The 17,949-nt window shown below is 38.8% G+C and overlaps 1 protein-coding gene across 1 annotated transcript in view; it reads left to right on the forward strand.

The window, feature by feature from the left end:
* LOC309415193 (spindlin-Z) overlaps positions 1 to 16,606 on the forward strand; it is a gene marked incomplete at both ends in the record, with an annotated part of 44,250 nt that extends 27,644 nt beyond the window's left edge. Inside the window, 3 exons of the mRNA XM_082012642.1 lie at positions 13,064 to 13,317; positions 14,299 to 14,532; positions 16,407 to 16,606. Of these exons, the coding sequence (XP_081868768.1) occupies positions 13,064 to 13,317; positions 14,299 to 14,532; positions 16,407 to 16,606 (688 nt within the window). The remainder of the gene's footprint in view (positions 1 to 13,063; positions 13,318 to 14,298; positions 14,533 to 16,406) is intronic.
* Positions 16,607 to 17,949: the final 1,343 nt, after the last annotated feature.

Genomic DNA, 17,949 nt, shown 5'->3' on the forward strand with positions numbered 1-17,949 from the left:
GATTTTCTATTTTCGCCTTAATCTTTATTTTTTGTGGGTGGACCGCTTGCCCTGGTAATAATCCAGCTCAAATATTGCCATGGTCCCTTCTTTTGCTTTTTTTTTGTTTTTTTTTTTTGTTTTTTTTGGTGCTATTTTTAAACCCCGTTTTCCTAAATAGTGCTCTAAGTGCTGTAAAATGTGGTCTGCATTCAATTGTGTCCCTGCTATTAATATATCAACTATATAATGATACATTATTAAATCTGGATACTTTTTCCACACCGGTTCTAGAGCCCATGCCACAAATGTCTGACACATCGTAGGTGAATTTTGCATTCCTTGTGGTAACACTACCCAATGATACTTTTTGCTAGCTCTCCTTTATTTACCGATGGTACCGTAAAGGCAAACTTCTCTGCATCCTCAGCTGCTAAGGGAATGGTAAAAAAGCAATTGAAATATACTCTTCGATTCCCTGCAAAAGAAATGATACATTTGTGACAATAATTACAACGACATAGAACAAACCCACAACACCGTTTTACAAATATGGCATATTGAAGTTCCTGCTCTTGAACGTCCAGGGAGAGCCGCTGAGACAGTCAACGAGCCATCATTCTGCATACAAAAGAGTGAAAGCATCAGCTGGTGGTACGACGGAGTTGACTGCGTCCGTGGGACGTGTGACAGGATCTTCAGGTCTTACTGCCGGCCGTACCGACCTGGCCGGTACCTGCTTCACTCCGTCCCCTCCCTCTCTGCCAAAGTCTCTTGTCTCATGCCTCGCCAATGTTGGGCAGGGTCGTATCTTGACTTGGGGGAAGGATCATCCCAGGCAGCCCCCTCCTGTTGCGGCACGGGTCAGGAGGCGGGGGCCAAGGAGGACTCGCCACCTCCATTGGTTGCGTTAGCGGGGGGGGGGGGGGCGGGGGGGGTGGGGGGGGGCGGGCGGGGGTTGCTCGTTCTCACCATCCCCAGCTCGGCCTCCCTTCTCTCCCAAGGCTGTGGCAGCGGCAGCTGCTGCCGCCGTCCGCTCTGATTTTATCGCCTTTATAGAGTCTCTGACTAATCGCCAGGTTGTTAACACTTTCGCAGCCGTATGATCCTCTTTAGAGGCTGCCTCAAACACCAATTTCCCTGCTTTCTCCCAGGTAGGTAACTCAAAAGCTGTTGCAGAGTCTGCTGCTAGCCCCTGGCTCTTCAAAACAGTCTCCAATAGCAATTGCCATGTTGTTGCTAGCTCCGCTGCTTGCCCATCTCCTTTCGAGACTCACCCCATTGATCTTTCACATGGGCACACAGGGGAACATTGAGTACATTGTTCTGGGCAGCTTTGTCCCGTCTTGCCCTCACATACATCATCGTAGATCTGTTTCTCTGGCTTATCTATGCAGCCGGTTTACTCGGTGCATCTGGCACCTCAGGAGGTGCAGTCGGAGTCGCTGAAGGTCCTGGACCCTCTGACTCAGTTAAAAAGGGATTGGTTGAAGACGGTTTAACAGCCTCCTCCATATCAGCTGCAGCTTTTCTCTCTGCCTTTAAGGCTTTTAATGTGTTTAACATCAACTTCCATGTCGTCACTAACTCTGCGGTGGTTTTATCTCCATTCCCAATATGTTCCTATAACATTTTTCCTATCTCCTCCCACGTCTCTGCCTTAAACGCCACAGACGCATCGGGGGGGTACCCTTTTTGGCACCAAATTAGAAGCCTTCTAAGTGTATATTCATCATATTTCAGTCCTCTCTTAGAGAGCATATGCGGCAGGAGTCTGACCATCGCCCCTTCTTCATGCGATGCGTTCTGCCTTTAGTTCTTTTAATGTCTCTAGGATCAACCTCTAGAGCGTCGTAGATTTTATACTGTCTTTGTTGCCTGTGCTATTCGCTTTTCAGTTTTATATCTTTTCATGCAATGAATAACATCTCTCCAAGATTTCATTAATTTTTTGCTGATTTTTCATCATCGATTACTAGATCCCACAAACAATCTCCATAAGGACGCCACTCGTCTACTTCAAACATACTTTCAGGGTCTTTAAAAAACCCTTTCGCTTTCCCTAACGCAATTAACCCAGCCAGATCTTTTAATTGGCTTACTCCCCGCTTTTCTAAAAAGCATTTTAAGATTTCGAATGCTACCTCTATTTCCATTGCGCGCTACGTTGACCTTCTTAATTATCCGGTCAATTATTTTTGCAGCCTTTTCCCTTGGGTAGCCTTCTTTCGGACGGTGAACCCCTTCTTAATTATCCTGGGTTCAAGCACGGATCAGGCGCGCCGCGGCAGCGTCCGCCGATCTTCTGCTCCCTGGTCGCTGCTACCAGTGCTTCTCCGATCTCGCTGTCCGGTGAAAAACAAGGATGGGGGTCCCTGTTCGGGCGCCACTTGCGACGAGCGAGGGAAGGCATGCAGTCGACTCAATATGAGTGATAAAGCAAGCTTCAACTTTATTGCAAAACCTTATACATATTTATACACTAAGTTCTACCTTATGCATACTTGTCTTACAATCATTGGCTTAGCTCTAAAGATTGCATTATCATACTCCTCCTACTTGCCGTTACTGCTACGTGGTCCGGGTTCCATCCTGTTTTTCTTATACAGTGCTTCTTCTTAGCTGTTTACCACAGCTCCTTCTCCTCAAGGCCGAGCCCTGCAGATGTCCAGCTGTTTACCAGCTTCCCAGTGCCACAGCTCCCTCTTCTCAAGGCCGAGCCGTGCAGATATCTAGCTGTTTACCAGCTTCTCAATGCTGCAGCTCCTTCTCCTTAAGGTCGAGCCGTGCAGAGTGATCCCAACACCACGCAACCGCTCGCTCACTCCCCCCTCCCCCAGTGGGATGGGGGAGAGAATTGGGAAAAACTCGTGGGTTGAGATAAAAACAGTTTAATAGGACAGCAAGAGAGAAGGAAACAACAATGATAACAATAATAATAATACCGACAAAGGAACGTACAAGAACAAGTGATGCCAAATACAGCAATTGCTCACCACCCGGTGATCGATAGCCCGTCCCTGAGCAGCGATTCCTGCCCCCCGGCTAACACCAGTTTATGTACTGGGAATGAACATTATATGGTAGGGAATATCTCTTTGGCCAGTCTGGGTCAGCTGTCCTGGCCATGCCCCCTCCCAGCTTCTTGTGCACCTCCTCACTGGCAGAGCATGAGAATCTGAAAAGTCCTTGACTGAGTATAAGCACTACAACTACTTAGCCACAACTAAAACTTCAGTGTGTTATCAACATCATTCTCATACCAACTCCAAAGCACAGCCCTATACCAGCTATCGGGAAGAAAAAAAACAACTCCATCCCAGCCAAAACCAGGACACTAATCTAGTGGCCTTCTACAATGGAGTGACTGCATCAGTGGACAAGAGAAGAGCAACTGATGTCATCTACCTGGACTTCTGTAAGGCCTTTGATATGGTCCCCCACAACATTCTGGACTAGAAATTGAAGGGAGATGGGTTTGACAGGTGGACTGTTAGATGGATAATGAATTGGCTAATGGCTGCATTCAAAGTTAACAGCTCAATGTCCAAGTGGAAACCCGTAATGAGTGGTGTCCCTCAAGGGTCCGTATTGGGACCAGTACTGTTTAGTATCTTCATCAATGACATAGTGGGATTGAGTGCACCCTCAGCAAGTTTGCAGACAACACCAAGCTGAGTGGTGCGGTTGATACACTTGAGGGAAGGGATGCCATCCAGAGGGACCTTGACAGGCTTGAGGAGTGGGCCCATGTGAGCCTCATGAAGTTCTGCAGAGTCCTGCACCTGGGTCAGGGCAATCCCTAATATCAGTACAGACTGGAGGATGAATGGATTGAGAGCAGCCCTGCCAAGAAGGACTTGGGGGTACTGGTGGATGAAAAATTGGACACGATCCAGCAATGTTCACTTGCAGCCCAGAAAGCCATTTGTATCCTGGGCCACATCAATTGAATTGAACAGTGTGATAAATTCTTCTTGCTTCTGAGGTCCAGGATTAGCATACTTCATTAGGGGATTGGACTATCTACATAGTAGCAAAATTAAGTGTTAAGGCTCCCAGTGGAGGAAATAAAATTCACCAACTTCTCAGTGAAGTTGTAACTTAATTGCCCATGTCCTGGGGAGCTAAGGGAATAGAAAGGAGAGATTTCTTTTCTACCAAATCTCATTCACCTTTTTTATGTCACTACAGGAGAGACATTTACTGAGTTCATCCATAACTTTACAAATACAGAAAAAAACCCATCCCTTTAACACTTCTCACAGAAACAAGATTACGTTAAATCCCAGTGTTAACTTTTTCTGCTTAACAATTATACTGGATTAGTAGGAAAACTCAGCCAGTATTTGCATTGGTTATGGAACTTCATTCAAGCTCTTCAGATGGACAGATCTTACATGTGATAGAAATTAGGAGTTTTAGTTCTTAAAAGATATGATTGCACAAGGTGTTAAAACAGATGGTCCAGAGGACTTTTCAGCTTTGACTGAAAAGGTGGAAAAGTTAGCTTCTGTTTTAGAGGACCGGCAAGATTCAACCTTATGTCTGACTATTTTACAAGGAGGTTCAACTCACATGCCCAAGGCTGAATTACAATAATTTTTCATTTTTTCAAAAAGAAAAAAACAATGCATTGTTAGTGGAGCTAGCTACTTGTACTGCTTCTGAAGATCTTCTAGAAATAGCTATGCTTATAGAGAAACTGGAGATTAATTTTTAAATTCTTAGATCCTATAAAAAACAGCATGAGAGAGGCAGACGTTGAGTTTCTGGAAAATCTGACCAGATGTTCAGTGTATTGTTCGCAGCTGGAACATTCTGCCTCTAGAAGGATATTGACAGTGTCTGAAGCATTTTTGATGCCCAGTAGCTCTTGTTGTTGCAGGTTGCCCGCTATGTAGAGGAAAAAAGTCATGTCTCAAACTTGAAGAAAAATACTATTGGAAATGAGAAAACAGTAAAGGAACCATTTCTCTTAAAACTTCAGCTGCAGAGAACAGGGAAGAAACTAATGTGTAGTTAGTAGTCATATCCTTACATATATACTGTTTCAACAAAGCAATGATTGGTAAGCAGGTCTGAAAGAAGGATATTACATGATTGCCTCCCCATAGAAGGGAAACGGTGTCTATGTTGTCCCACACCCCCCCACTCAGAAATCACTGTGTACTTGGAACAGGAATGGATTTCCTTTCTGGCAATCTACAACTGACAGCCTTAATTAATTTAATGGCTTTAACTATAAAATAGGAAAACTTGTTTGCTCTTTCTCTAGAAATATTGGTGATTCTGTTCATTCTGTATACCTTGAAACTCTCAGTTTGTATGTATGTATGTAAAGTATGTAAAGTGCTTATCTGTCATATTTGTTACTAATATTTTAACTTGTTTTCAGCTATACTAGATAACGTTCTTTGTGGTTGTAGAGTGTGTTTCACCTTTCAGATTCATAAAGTAAAATGCTCACCTGAATTACTGGTACAGTTCTTTCTCTTTTGCTGTAAACAGTTGTGTATGCATGGAGGATACATGTGCAAAAAATTCATTCTGATCAGTATTTATTTTCATTGATTTTCTTCATAAGTGTTGGCTGCTGAACAGTGAGGAAAAACAACTGTGTTCTGATGCATATTCACTTATCAAGGGGAGAAAGGCTGGTGGGGTTAGGGCTTATAAAGTGATTTTGAGGTTACTGGGCAGGACTTAGCTTCTCAACAGTATTAACTAATTTTAGTCCATTTGCAGATCTTGTTGGTAAAATTATTCATTTCAAAATGGAATTAAATTAAAAACAAACAAACAAAAAAACATTTTCATATCCAGTGATTCTTTTCTGTTTTTCTTAAAACTCGTTAGTAATATAAGATTTGAAAAAAAAATCAAAACAAAAAACTATGAGCTGTTGGGTTTTATGTACAGTAATGAAAAAAAATTGCTCTGGTTTAAAGTACAAAGGAAATAGTTTGGCAATAGTTCGGAAATTTAATTGTAAATGAGAGATCACCAAGTAGAAGGAGGGAAGGGACCACTGAATCAAAAACTTTGAAGAAATATGCTTCCTCTAACAGAATGGAAAGACCAGTGTCTAGGAGATGGTCAAAATTTGGATTGCTCCAAGGTTAAGGATTAAAAATGGTATCCTCTTATTTTGGAGTTAATACAGCATGCTAGGGTAGATGACATAGCAGGTGGGAAATGCTTCTAAAGAAGGCATAGAAGAATCCTTTGGTACTGGGCGAAAATGAAAATAGTGCTGTGAGTCTGTCCATGGGTCTGTTTATGTTGAAAGCTACTTCATATTTAAATTTGGAAGTCCTTGTTTGCAATTGCTTTTGAATGCCCAAGATCAGCCATTAAGACTTGTATTTCTCATTATAGATGTATGCTTTAAGCTACTTGGAGTGAACTTTTAAGAAAACTTCAGCCAAAGAAAGAAACTGTAGCCTGTCTGGATCCAATATCTTAACTTTTAAAGCAGTGATATGAAATTTTAGAGCGCATGTATCTTTGATAAGGACATAGCTTGTCCTAATGGAAAAACTAATGAACTACTAATAAAAAAAATTCAAATCTGGACAAATAAGCACCGAGCAATTGTTGTTCATGCATGCTTAGCAGAAAAAATAAGTATTTACAATGAATTTAGCAGATGTGGGTGGTAGGGGTTTTTTTGCTTGGTTGGGTTTTTTATTATTTATCAAGCAATGTTTGTATGCAAAGAGGTTGAATTTTATATTTCTAGGGACTGATATTTGAACTGTACTTTTCTTAAATGCAATTTTCATAAGGTTTTATTTTATATTTACAAGAAGAGAGATCAGTGAGTTAATAAATAGGATTTTTCACAGACTGAGATTCCTACCTAACTTTATACTTAGGAAAATTAAGAGGACGCTTCCGTGTCTCCCATGGATCAGACTTCAATTTCTGCATTTTCTTACTAAGAATCTTTAGACATCTTGTTCTTAAAGCTTTTTCCTGCCCCACTGAAGATTAAATTGAAAATCTAAACTGGTACAACCTAGGGTGTCATAACCCTGAAGATAAATACTGGTTCTCTTATGGTGTGTTCAGACATACTTAAAAAGTTAGATTGTGTTTGAATAGCATGAAAATACTGTGTTTATACACACAGAAGGTTCTCCAAAGAAAGAAAGGCCTATATTCTTTTACTTACTTACTTAAGCAAACTTACTGAGGGAGCGCTCGATCCCCTCATCCAGATCATCGATAAAGATATTGAACAAGACCGGCCCCAGAACTGAGCCCTGGGGAACACCACTTGTGACTGGCCGCCAGCTGGATTTAACGCCATTCACCATGACTCTCTGAGCTTGGCGATCCAGCCAGTTCTTTACCCAGCGAAGAGAACACCTGTCTAAGACATGAGCCGCCCGTTTCTCCAGGAGAATGCTGTGGGAAATGGTGTCAAAGGCTTTAGTAAAGTCCAGGTAGACAACATCCACAGCCTTTCCCTCATCCACTAGGCGGGTCACCTGGTCATAGAAGGAGATCAGGTTGGTCAAACAGGACCTGCCTTTCATGAATCCATGCTGGCTGGGCCTGATCCCTTGGTTGTCCTGCACATGCCCCGTGAGCACCCTCAAGATGAACTGCTCCATAATCTTCCTCAGTACAGCGGTCAGGCTGACAGGCCTTTAGTTCCCCAGATTTTAGTTACACATTTTCTGCTGGACGGAAAGGAGAACGCTCACAGGTCAGGAGGAAGGTTATTAGGAAGGTTTTTAGAAAAGCTTTTTCTCATAGAGTTTTGCATCAATACATCTGCTCTTCCAGCTCCTTTGGGGGGTCCTTAGAACCACTCCCAGGTGGGCTGTGGGCCCCACAAATACAAGGCAGGGCAGGCAGACAGGCACCAAACAACACAGCACAAGGACACCCCAGGCTGCTCCCACCAGCTGTCCCCAGAGCTGCAAAGCAGTATTAGCATGTCACGCATTGATTTCTTCAGCAGCACAAAAAAAAGCAGCTTTAATGCTGCTGGGACCTGAACGACTGTTCACAGCTGGCTCAGGTCTCTGCTCATGGCATCCACAGGTCCTTGCAGACCATCAGTGCCAGCAAGAGGCAGCAGCTTGCTTTGAGTGGAAGGACCCAGAAAACACTCTGCAGTGCTTATTTCTTCCCAGCTTTGTTTGCCCTGGGTAATTAATAGCACACCAAAGGTTATTAGCTGTGGATGTGAGAGTGCGGAGAGACTAACTGGTCTCAAATACCAACACTGTAGCTCATTATAATTAATTAAATATTGACATGATCCCCAACAAGCAAAACCTTCATTATACTCAATTAAACCCCTTGACACAGATGCTTGACTCATTGTCAGTCCCTCTAATTAAAAGCAAATGCATAGAAATGGAGACATCACAGCATACGTGTCAAACCTGGGGAAAGGTCTTGGGGAATAAAGGTGCACTGCTATTCCCAATTAAAGCAGTTTCTCGAACAGATCAGCTGTTTCCCAAACAGTTCTTGCACTTATTGTGTCTGCAGACCCTCTGTGACATGATTTTTACAACTCTTCTATATTCAGGACCTACCGCATTTTGAAATAGAGTTTGCTAATCGTAGTCATACTCTGCAAGGCTAGAAGGGACTGCTCCAGCTGTCTGCAGTGATTTACAGGTGACTGCAACCCTAACCACCTCATCCAATAGTTTCTTCAAGTCCCCCATTACTCAAAAGCAGTTTTCTCCTTAGAAAGACACTCAGCATTAACTCAGGACTGCAAATAATGGAGAAGCCATGTCTAGTTATGCTTTTTCCAGTTGCTTTATATCTTTGCTATTAAAAATGACTTCTTTCTTTCCAGGGTAAGTTTGTCTAGCTATAACTTCAAGCCATTAAATTTTTCTACCATTCTTGGCTAGATTAAATATATGTTTGCTATCAGAAACAGCTTCCCCTAAATTTCACCATAATGCATGAACAAGTCACTTCAGTTTCTCTTGGATAATGCAAATAGATCAAGATCCTTTAATTTCATGCTCTAAGTCAAGTCTTCCAGACCTTTGCGTTGTCTTGTAGAACTCCTCAGAGCATTTTCTGTCTCCTTAGCTTCTTTTCTGCAGTGTGGGCACTGAAATGGGGCATGATTTTCCATATGAGCAACCTCCATTTTTCAGCCTTCCTTGGTCTGCTTCGTCTGTTCCTGTTCTTGGCTTTTTCATGATCTGAGCTTACATTATTATTATTAATGTTCTGCAAAATGTTACTCCTAGATGGATCACACATGGCTTTTTGCCAACAGCCTTGACAGACTTTCTGTGAGGGAGGTAGCTGTAACGGCAAGTCATCATATCCCTGAAGGTATTTAAAAGATATATAGATGTGGCACTTACTTACTTAGGGACATGGCTTAGTGGTGGACTTGGCAGTGTTAGGTTTACGGTTGGACTTGATCTTAAGGGTCTTTTCCAACCTAAATGATTCTATGATATTCCTTTATGATATTCCTCTAAAGATCCTCCTTCCAGCCCTTCTTGTAGATGGGCGTCACACTGGCAAGCCTCCAGTTGTCTGGGACCTCCCCCTGTTAACCAGGACTGCTGATAAATGATGGGGAGTGGCTTGGCAAGCTCCTCTGCCAGATCCCTCAGCACTCTTGGGTGAATCCCATCAGGCCCCATAGACTTGTGGGTGGGAAAAAAATTTATCTCCTTAAGTGCTTAATTGCTAGACAGCTAAACTTTGGTAGTCAGTTTAGTGATGTGGCACTAGTGTTCTTGAGATGGAAAACATTTGGGAAATCTCACATTTTATGGTTGTTTTCATATGTGGATTTTATTTGTTTTAAGAATGTGATGTATACTTCTATGAATGTTTGAGACAATCATTCTACCCTTCATTTTAGGGTGCTTAGAATTAACTTCAAAACTGATCTCTCTCCCAGTTAATACAAAGCTTTTGAACATGCAGATGCTAGTGAAATATCTCCAAGCTCTTGGTCCTTGAATTGGATATAGTGTGGTGTTCCTGTAATTTAGAGCAGTTGTCCAGGGTCGCAGTGTCAAATGTAATAACTCAGTGTTTGGGTTTTTAGTTTGCAGGGTTTTTTTCCATAGAAGGTGGAAAAGTCCAACTTGGCTTTTTTCAAGTCTATTGACAGATGGGTGCTGTAATGTAGACAAGAACACGCTTAACTTCCATGCCTTGTATCTCCCACAGTAACCATCTATGTCAGCATAAGGGTGCTACAGACTAGGCTAAAAACTATTCTATAATCTTTCTGAGGAAATAATATGGTTTTTATACTTTAACTACAATAACATTTTTGAAACAGAAAAAGGTGTTTTGTGACTTGGAGGGGGGGGTGAGAATCCTATGCTTTCATGCTCTCTCTACTGGTGTTTTCATTACAGTTTCCAAATGTAGTATGTGAGTTCTGAAAATTAGTCTTGTGAGATGATACTCTTTAGAAGTTAGGAGTGTGGTCATTGAGCCTCTGAAACTTAAAATACTGAGCAAGTTAATTAAAATACTGTTTTATAATACTGACTAATGAAGTTTTTACTGCTGCCTTTACTGCTACCTGAGTTAAGTATACACTCCATCTGTGGTTATTTAAAAATATATCTATTGCAAAAATAAGACCTCTTAAATGCTAAATTGAATGAAGTGAGAGAGACTGAGTGCTTTAACAATGTACATCATGAGGAAAATCCAGTGGAAATAGAGAACAAACTATACTGCTTGTCTCATTAACAACTATATCTTGCTAATTCAAGGGGAAGAACAAGCATGGCAGGAAACATCGGAAATGGTACTTTCAGGACTTCTGTCTCTGTCCTTTGTTTTTCTTTAATGAAGTTTAAATGCAGTCTTTGAGGGTTACCGTTTACATGTGTTCTCATAAAACTACACTAATGCTTCAAGATCATGAACCTCATGTTTCATGGGAAATACTATGTCTCACTTCAGTGGAGCAAAGCTAAGGACACATGCTGAAAGGTGGTTTAGACAAAACTTGTTCAAATTATTGGCTCAGATAGAAGGCTTCTGAAAGGTTAATATCCTTTGTAAAGCTACCTACCTAGTTCCGAAACATTTGGAGTATATAATAATAAATAAGCACCAAGCAATTGTTGTTCATGCATGCTTAGCAAAGACTCACTGGGGTTTGGCAGCAAAGCCAACATGACTGACGCTTTTCACTTAAGTATGCAAATTTAAATATTATTATGCTTTATAGGCAGAAAGTTAAATTGACTGTGGTTAAAAATGAACGGTTTTATTTTACTTTTTTGAACTTTAACTTTTTAGATTCAGTAGCAGTTGGTTTTATTCTGTGAGGATGCCTTATAATGGAATTAAGATTCATTAAAACTAAATAAATTAGTTGCATGCAAAACAAACTCATTTTCATTGTGCTCAAGAACCAGATCTCATTTCTTCATAATAACATATTACTGAGACTATTATAATTTTTAAAAGTAAGACTTGAGCAAGAACTAGTATTTGAAAATGTCTTCAAGTTTCTGTGGAAAATTATAACCAACTTTGCAAGGGAGTGCCTCTTAACTGGAAGAGGTTAGCATTTCTATAATACTCCTAGCTTTGACAACACAGATTATGAATGCAGGCTGACGTCCTTGATAAGGTTAAATTATCACAAAGGTTAAATTATCACAAAAGTTAAATTTCACAAAAGATCCTGTGGAAATCTGCTAAGATTTTCATGGAGAATAAAAGTCTGGAGGTGGGACAAGCTGCTGAATGAATTTTACATCTTGTTTTTAATAGTTATGATTACATCTTCAGTATTACTAATTTTATATACTGTTTTTATTATTCTTTAAGACTCATTATTAGACTTTACTGATATGGTTGCTATTTGTGTCTTTTGGATCTCTGTCATACATTTCTCTTTGGTCACTGTCACTAATCTAAGGATGGATGTTTTCTGCAACTGATTTTTCTTTTTTTAGATGTTGCTTTTAAGCATGCTAGTGATGTGTATATTTTATTGCCATTTAAATGAAGTGTACTATAACTGGTAACTAATCCAGAAATATATTTTGGAATTAGCTAACATTTCTGAGAATTTTAATCAGGCAACCCTCTAAATATCATTTTAGGAATTAATATACATATTGTAACATGCTAAAATAAAGATCATATACATTTGTCACCAATGTACTGTCGTAATGTTCATATGTTTCTTCACTTGTATTCACAACTGTCAGTTACTGGTTTTTTTTTTAACTGAGTGGAATAAAAATTGTATAACGCTGTTTTAGTGGGTTGAAACTGTCAAATAGCTTACATGACTGTTTATCAGAGCAACTGATATTCACCAGAAGGAATCTTTCCATGCAAGTTGGATTAAAAAACTGAGGAAGGATAAAAAGTATATTTAATTTATTATCTGCTTTAAAGAGTACCCCTTCTATTGCTGTGACCTTTGCATATCATTTTTCTTGTGTTGTATTAAAAAGGAGCATTAGAAGAATATTGTCGCTACCATGTGTCTTTAAAAACACTTGAAGTCAAAGATACCTGTAAGTGCAGAGGGAAGCGAAATTTCCTTTGAGTGACAACACAGGTTAGGGAAAACAAATGCTTTGAAGAATTTTAGGCAACCACGACTAATGTTTCTGCTGACTTCTTCCTCCTGGGGTAAGGGAATTATGTTTACTGTTCTGCGGAGAACAACTAAGTATCAAAAGTATAATACTGTTAGATAACATTGCTCTTTGAGACCTGATTTAGGGTTTTAACAAGCAAGTTTTACTTTTGATGTTCAGTGTAGCAATGGCTAAAATAGTTGTTTTGGTTTAAGCAAACTAGTTTTAGAAACTACTGTTTATGAAAGCAACCTTATACAAAATGTTGAAAGTGTTCCACTACTTTTCAGTGTGGGTTTTTTTTCTTTTTCCAGTACAATGTAATATGCTTTATACCCTAGTTTGAATAAGATGCACCAAGTTGTATGTGTTATAATTTAATGTATCTTTATTAATATATAATAATATATTGCCTTCTTAAAGCATACAACTCTTGTCCAGAATAGAATTTTGAGTATGTACTTGTTTAATGTTATGTTTGTGTCTGTGTACAGAAAGCATAGAAACAATGTTGGACCAAGCAAACCTATTTCTCAGCCACGAAGAAACATTGTAGGCTGCAGAATACAGCATGGCTGGAAAGAAGGGAGTGGACCTGTAACACAATGGAAGGGCACAGTTCTTGATCAAGTTCCTGTAAATCCCTCTCTCTATCTTATAAAGTATGATGGATTTGATTGTGTTTATGGACTGGAACTGCACAAAGATGAAAGAGTTTCAGCACTTGAAGTCCTTCCAGACAGAGTTGGTAAGAGGTTTTTTCCTATATGCGCATATGTTGTCAGAACATTTACATTTTATTAAATTACTTCTCATCACATGACAGATAATCTAAATGCTGTTTAATTTTTCTTAATTTCCAAAGGTTTGATGATACCAGAGAGCATAGTCTTTTGTCTTTAAATGGTATGCAGTAAATTCTGTATTTTTTCTCATTCAGAGTCTTATCCCTAACAGGCTTATGTACATGTAACATTGATATTTCTATTAAAATTTAAACTCTGAGCCAGCTGAGAAATGTCCTGGCTATGTTGTCTTGTGTGTGTTTGACAGTAGTTATGTGTTTGGTTGGGTTATTTTTTCATGTGCTTTCCCTAGGTATTAATATAAATGGAGGGAAAAAAGCATTTTCTAAGTGAAATAACTTGACTAGTAACAAGGCTTTATTATTTTTCATAATTAGCACTGAATTGTTAAACTGCAGGTTTTTCCAAACTGTAAAGTTCAGAGTTTACTCTAGTAATTACTTATGTCTGAATGAAATAAGTTCTTGCTTTTCCTGACTGCAAAGAGATCAGTAGCAGTCTCTAGAATGGGGTTAGGGGGAGCCAAACTGAACACCTTCATTAATAACTTCATACAGCTGCTCTATGATTTAACCTCTCTTTCTCCCCTCCCCCCACAATACAAATATTTAAAATACAGACACTATTCTTTGCTGTGGCCTATATCGTTCTCCCTTTACCTTGCATTATGATAGTTTGATTAATTGGGGGGGTGTACAATGATGGAAAATGTCGATAAGAGTGTTAACATGTTAAAATAATTAATTCCTCTACTTCTGCAGTTCTTTGGTCTTCAACTCTCTGGAATGGACAGTATTTATTTTGTATGTGAATTGACTAACTTTCAAACAAATTTATTAATTAATCTGGATAAAGATTATTTTTTACAAAGACTTATTTATGTACTTTTGAATGGACATACTTATGAACTGCTACTATTTCAGCTTCATCTCGAATTAGCGATGCCCACCTGGCAGACACAATGATTGGCAAAGCTGTGGAACATATGTTTGAGACAGAGGATGGCTCAAAAGATGAATGGAGAGGGATGGTCTTAGCTCGAGCTCCTATTATGAACACATGGTTTTATATTACCTACGAGAAAGATCCTGTCTTGTACATGTACCAACTCTTAGATGACTATAAAGAAGGTGACCTTCGCATTATGCCTGATTCCAGTAAGTAGGCCAGTTACTTTTTTCTTCTGGAAAGCAGCATCTCTCTTTGTAGTATTGTTTGGCTTATGGTTTATGCATGGAAAAGAGAATTGACAAACAAGGATCTTTTTAAGTATCAAAACTAACAAAGGTTACAGCACAACATAAAATACATCTGTGTTAACTTCTGAAATATTTTACTTGAATCAGTGGTGAAATATGCAATAAATACTGGAAAATCCTTTTCTGTAATAATTCCTAATTCTGATACATACTATTGTGGAAGAGATGACACTTAGATTTTTTTTAACAGAAACTGACAAAATAGAAGCCTTCCATTGTTATTTTCTTATAGAAATGTCACAAATCAAGAGCCATCTCAAGGAGTTGTATTTCTGAAGCAGTTCTTATAAGAATAATGTATGGGGACTAACTAAAATAGTCAGATTAATTTAGTTTGGGTAGGCATCTTCAGTTTGGAAAGCTTTTGAATAGTTTCTTGGAGGAAAGAAGCACTAATCTTTTGAAAACTCATTTTCTCTCACATGTTTAAACACATTTACAGGAAAAAATTTTCAATAGGTTAGGAGGGATTTTTTTTTTCCTTTCTTGAAGTGAAAGTTATTGGGGTTTTTCCTATAAATATAGAAAGATTTTCACAGAATCAGTATTGTTCAAGAGATTTGGATAGCTAGTACAAAAAAAGAAGAAAAAAGTTTGTCAAGAATATTGTACTCTCATTTCTCTCCTGCACATCAAAAGCACTTCTCTGACAGAGAGGCAATTTTGGCTTTAAAGTAAATTATTAATTAGATAGCTAGTGTTTGGCTATGCAATGCACCACATAAATATTATTTAAAAGTCATTCGTTGAGTTTCTGAGACTATCTTCCTTCAGATCTAGCACTGATAACAAATAGTCTGATGGCTGAGTAAACAAGTGGCACTTACTTGCATAACCTCTGTAGTAATCCTGTGTTTTTAGATTTTTTCCAGCCTAACAAAAAGCAACATATCTGTGGCTTGAAAAGAGTGAGCCACAAATGTTAATGGAAAAAGTGACCTTCCTATTTCTAAAGAAACAAATAAAGCAAGCTTTTTCAGAATTGCCACCTCCAAATACCTTGTAATTCCTTTGTAAATTCTACTTTGCTTTCTTACATCTTAGAAAAATTAGCTAAAAGGCTTATGCTTTCCATATTTAAGAATTAAGGTTTTTATGCGCTCTTTTTTTCCTGAGACTATCTACTACTTACCTCTGTTTCTAATGCATTCCAAACTATGAGCTACCTTCCTTGAATCTGTATCTTTTACAGACAATGTGAATTGTGTCCTTAAGGGTACTTCTGGGTAGATTTTGCTAGAAAAGCAAATAATATAGTTATCCATTTTAGTGTGAAATCAAAAGCCCCTTTTAACAGCATTATTGATTAAGGAGGTTACACTTAGCTTGGAAGATGTGGTTTCGTTGCAATGGCATCTTTGCATTGACATTTTGGATAAAGCATGTGGGGAGAGGAAGTTCTAGCACACCTGCCTTTCTGTTAAAGTGTCTTGTTCTGCTGGGGGCTTAAATTCAGTTATCTACAAACATGTTCTGTAATTGGTGTGTAAACCTTCATGTCAAAAGATTTACTTTTCTAACCAATTGAAGTGCTATTTTTTACTTTAAAAAATTGAAGACGGTATTACCTAAAAAAAAAAAATTCTATGACTGTACTTCCTAGAAGCATGGCAATAGTTAGGTGCTTGTCTGAACAACTCAACTTGTTTTAGACATACTCTGCATTTTTAACTTGTGATTGTTTCTTAACTTTTAAAGAAGGCTCTGCAGTTTTGTATATTGGAATAAATCCGTAAATGTCTACCAAAGTACATTGTATTTTCATATTACAGATGATTCACCTCCTGCAGAACGGGAACCAGGTGAAGTTGTGGACAGCCTGGTAGGCAAACAAGTGGAATATGCCAAAGAAGATGGCTCAAAACGGACTGGCATGGTTATTCATCAAGTTGAAGCCAAACCATCTGTCTATTTCATCAAGTTTGATGATGATTTCCATATTTATGTCTACGATTTGGTGAAGACATCCTAGACGACATCATGAACTTATGCCAAAATTGTGGAACTATTAAATGTAAAATTTGTAGACACAAAGACTTGACTGTTTTTCAGTTAAATGAAAGCTTAAGTGTCCCTGCGAACCCACAATCTCTGCCAGCAAAACTGTTTTGTTCTGAGTAATACAAATTTATGTGAACATGACACATTTTGTGTAAGAGAACTCCTTTTCTTGAAGGAAGTCGATATATTTGGATGGGAGGGAGTTAAAAGCAAAGAACATCTGCAAATTCAAGCTGTGTGAAGTCAATCTAGCATTGTAATCTAGATTTTTTCATAGATTTTAACTTTTTCGTCAACCTTGCACTCACCTGTTCAACTGCCACATGCAAGTGTAGTTTGCTGTTTTCGATATGCCTTCTTTTGTAACATTAAATTTAATTTCTTGGCTACTGGCAGTCCTTGTTTTCTGGGTTGGGACAGAGGTGACTCTTCTGAAAGGTTTAAACAGTTTGTGCAGCAGTAAGGAGTGCCTAACCCAAGTAACATCAATCTAATCTACTGTGTTTCTACACTTTATTTCAAATTAAGCTTTTTAAGAACTTGCAGTACATGGAAATACTTGTGCATTTTTACTAGTCACAGGGCAGTAGGATATCAAGTATTTGACTTACACACCTTTCAGTGGAAAGGCTTTAAACTATAAAAATATATTTAATCTGTATAACCAGTTAATTAGAAAATGCAGGTTAAGGGCCCCTGTTTACAAGTTGTAGGAACCAGTAAAATACACACAACAAAGCTGCCTTTAATCCTAAATGTTGTACTCTGTTTTGTTATACACATTTCTTAGCAGAACCCAAGTGCTTGGTGCCACAAGTTTAACAGTATGTATGCTGCTTAAGAAGACTTTAGACTACACATTGGCAATCAGTAGTCTCTCATTTAATGTCAGAACCTAGCAATCTGGATGTTTGTGCGTGGACTTAGAAACCTAATAGTAGTTAATCTTTTACACAGTAAATATGATCTTATGGGGATGGGGGGTCCTTTTACGCTGAAGACCTCCTTTAGAGAAGGAGAAGCATTTGTTGCCTTCTGCTCAGTCTGCTGTATTCCTTTCCTTTGTTTTGGGTTTTGCTATTGTTTTTAACCATTTTGGTTCAAGAAGGCATCTTCTCAATGCATTCTTTTTCTGGCTTTTCCACATAAGGAGTGTCCAGACAAATCTACAGTTTAAACCTGTTGTTGCCTTTTGTGGTGTACTTGCTTTGAGGTATGCTGTAAACATGAATTTCATTCTATGAACGCTAGAGTTCTGCATGCCAGTGGTGTACTATCTAATGGGAGCTATAGACAGTCTCAGTGGTTCAGTCA

Source organism: Phaethon aethereus (genome assembly GCF_964289735.1).
Source record: "Phaethon aethereus genome assembly, chromosome: W".
Classification (NCBI taxonomy): Eukaryota; Metazoa; Chordata; class Aves; order Phaethontiformes; family Phaethontidae; genus Phaethon; species Phaethon aethereus.